The sequence below is a fragment of the Diabrotica virgifera genome, chromosome 2, assembly GCF_917563875.1.
Source record: "Diabrotica virgifera virgifera chromosome 2, PGI_DIABVI_V3a".
NCBI classification, from domain to species: domain Eukaryota; kingdom Metazoa; phylum Arthropoda; class Insecta; order Coleoptera; family Chrysomelidae; genus Diabrotica; species Diabrotica virgifera.
In genome coordinates this window covers 107,432,409-107,433,896 of record NC_065444.1, presented here as the reverse complement: position 1 = coordinate 107,433,896, position 1,488 = coordinate 107,432,409, and the positions used below count along the sequence as shown (strand labels likewise).

At 34.8% G+C, this 1,488-nt stretch overlaps 1 protein-coding gene across 1 annotated transcript; it reads left to right on the top strand.

The window, feature by feature from the left end:
- The first annotated feature begins 290 nt into the window (after positions 1 to 290).
- Positions 291 to 1,205, top strand: LOC126880761 (general transcription factor II-I repeat domain-containing protein 2A-like). The gene has a single exon (XM_050644814.1). It carries the CDS (start codon positions 291 to 293, stop codon positions 1,203 to 1,205), a length of 915 nt encoding a protein of 304 aa, XP_050500771.1.
- The last annotated feature ends 283 nt before the right edge of the window (positions 1,206 to 1,488 follow it).

The window sequence follows — 1,488 nt, the reverse complement described above, 5'->3', positions numbered from 1 at the left end:
GGGTAACAGAAGACTATACCGTGATCGAGGAATTGCTTGATTTGCGTTCAATGAAAGATACAACCACCGGAAAAGATATCTACGAAGAAGTAAAGAGTTGTATAGAAAAATATGAACTACGAATCGAAAATCTTTGCGGATTGACTACAGACGGTGCGCCAGCAATGACAGGAAGAACAAGTGGTTTTGCAGCTTTAATGCGCAAGAACGTCACACATACAATCATACAGCATCATTGTATTATTCATCAAGAACAGCTGTGTGCAAAAGTACTTGAATTGAAACACGTGATGGATAAAGTAGTGCAGACAGTTAATTTTATACGTGCAAGAGGACTGAATCACAGACAGTTCCAGGCTTTTCTGTCTGATGTCGGTTCAGATCACGAAGACATCGTGTACTTCAGTAGCGTTCGCTGGCTCAGTAGAGCATCCACACTTAAACGATTCTATTCGTTGCTCGACGAAGTAAAGATTTTTCTTGAAAACAAAGGTCAAGAAATTGATTTCCTAACTGATGAGCAGTGGTTGGCTGATCTGGCCTTCCTGGTTGACATTACTAAGTACCTCTCTGATCTTAACTTAAAACTGCAAGGAAAAGATCAATTATGCACGCAGTTATATGAACACATTCAAGCTTTCACAAAGAAGCTCATATTGTTAGAAAAACAACTGGAACAAAAACAGTTGGTTCATTGGGAGACTCTATCTGCCAGAAATCAAGAAATGTTGGACTTAGCCAAGTACGTGTCATTGTTGCAAAGATTGAGGAATGAGTTTGAAGAGAGATTCGTAGACTTCAAATTACAAATTCCTAACATGAAAGTGCTCCAAAATCCGTTTGAAATTGAAATTGATGGTGCTGTGCTGAACTTACAGATGGAATTGATTGAACTGCAAAGTGACTCTCTTCTAAAAACGGCATATCAAAGTTGCCTTCCGAACGGATTAATTGAGTTTTATAAAAAATATATTAATCGGAACCAATACCCAAACCTTACCAAATTAGCTCTTCAACAAATATCTTTATTTGGTAGTACATATATTTGCGAGCAGCTTTTTTCTCGCATGAAATATAATAAATCGAAAACGAGATCATCTTTATCAGACAATCATCTGACAGGCATTCTGCGCATAGCTACTTCTAAAATACCAGCTGACATAGATACACTGTGCAAACAGAAAAAATGTCAAACATCTCATTAGTAATAAGGTTTTTAGAGTGATAAGTAAAACTAAGGTTTTCTTCCTTAATAACGTAGGGACGTAGACAATATTCTTGTATATTTTTATTAACTGTTGTTTTTTTGTTAAATATGTCATTGATTTCAATTTGTTATTGATTGATTTTCTTTTGTTTGTATATAAAAAATACCTAGGTATTTGAAATAAAGATATCCAACTTATTTACTTTTTTTTTCTAGGTACTTATATTATAAGTACCTACTTCCTATTTAACCTACTTATCTACTTAAGTTACTGTTTTTTA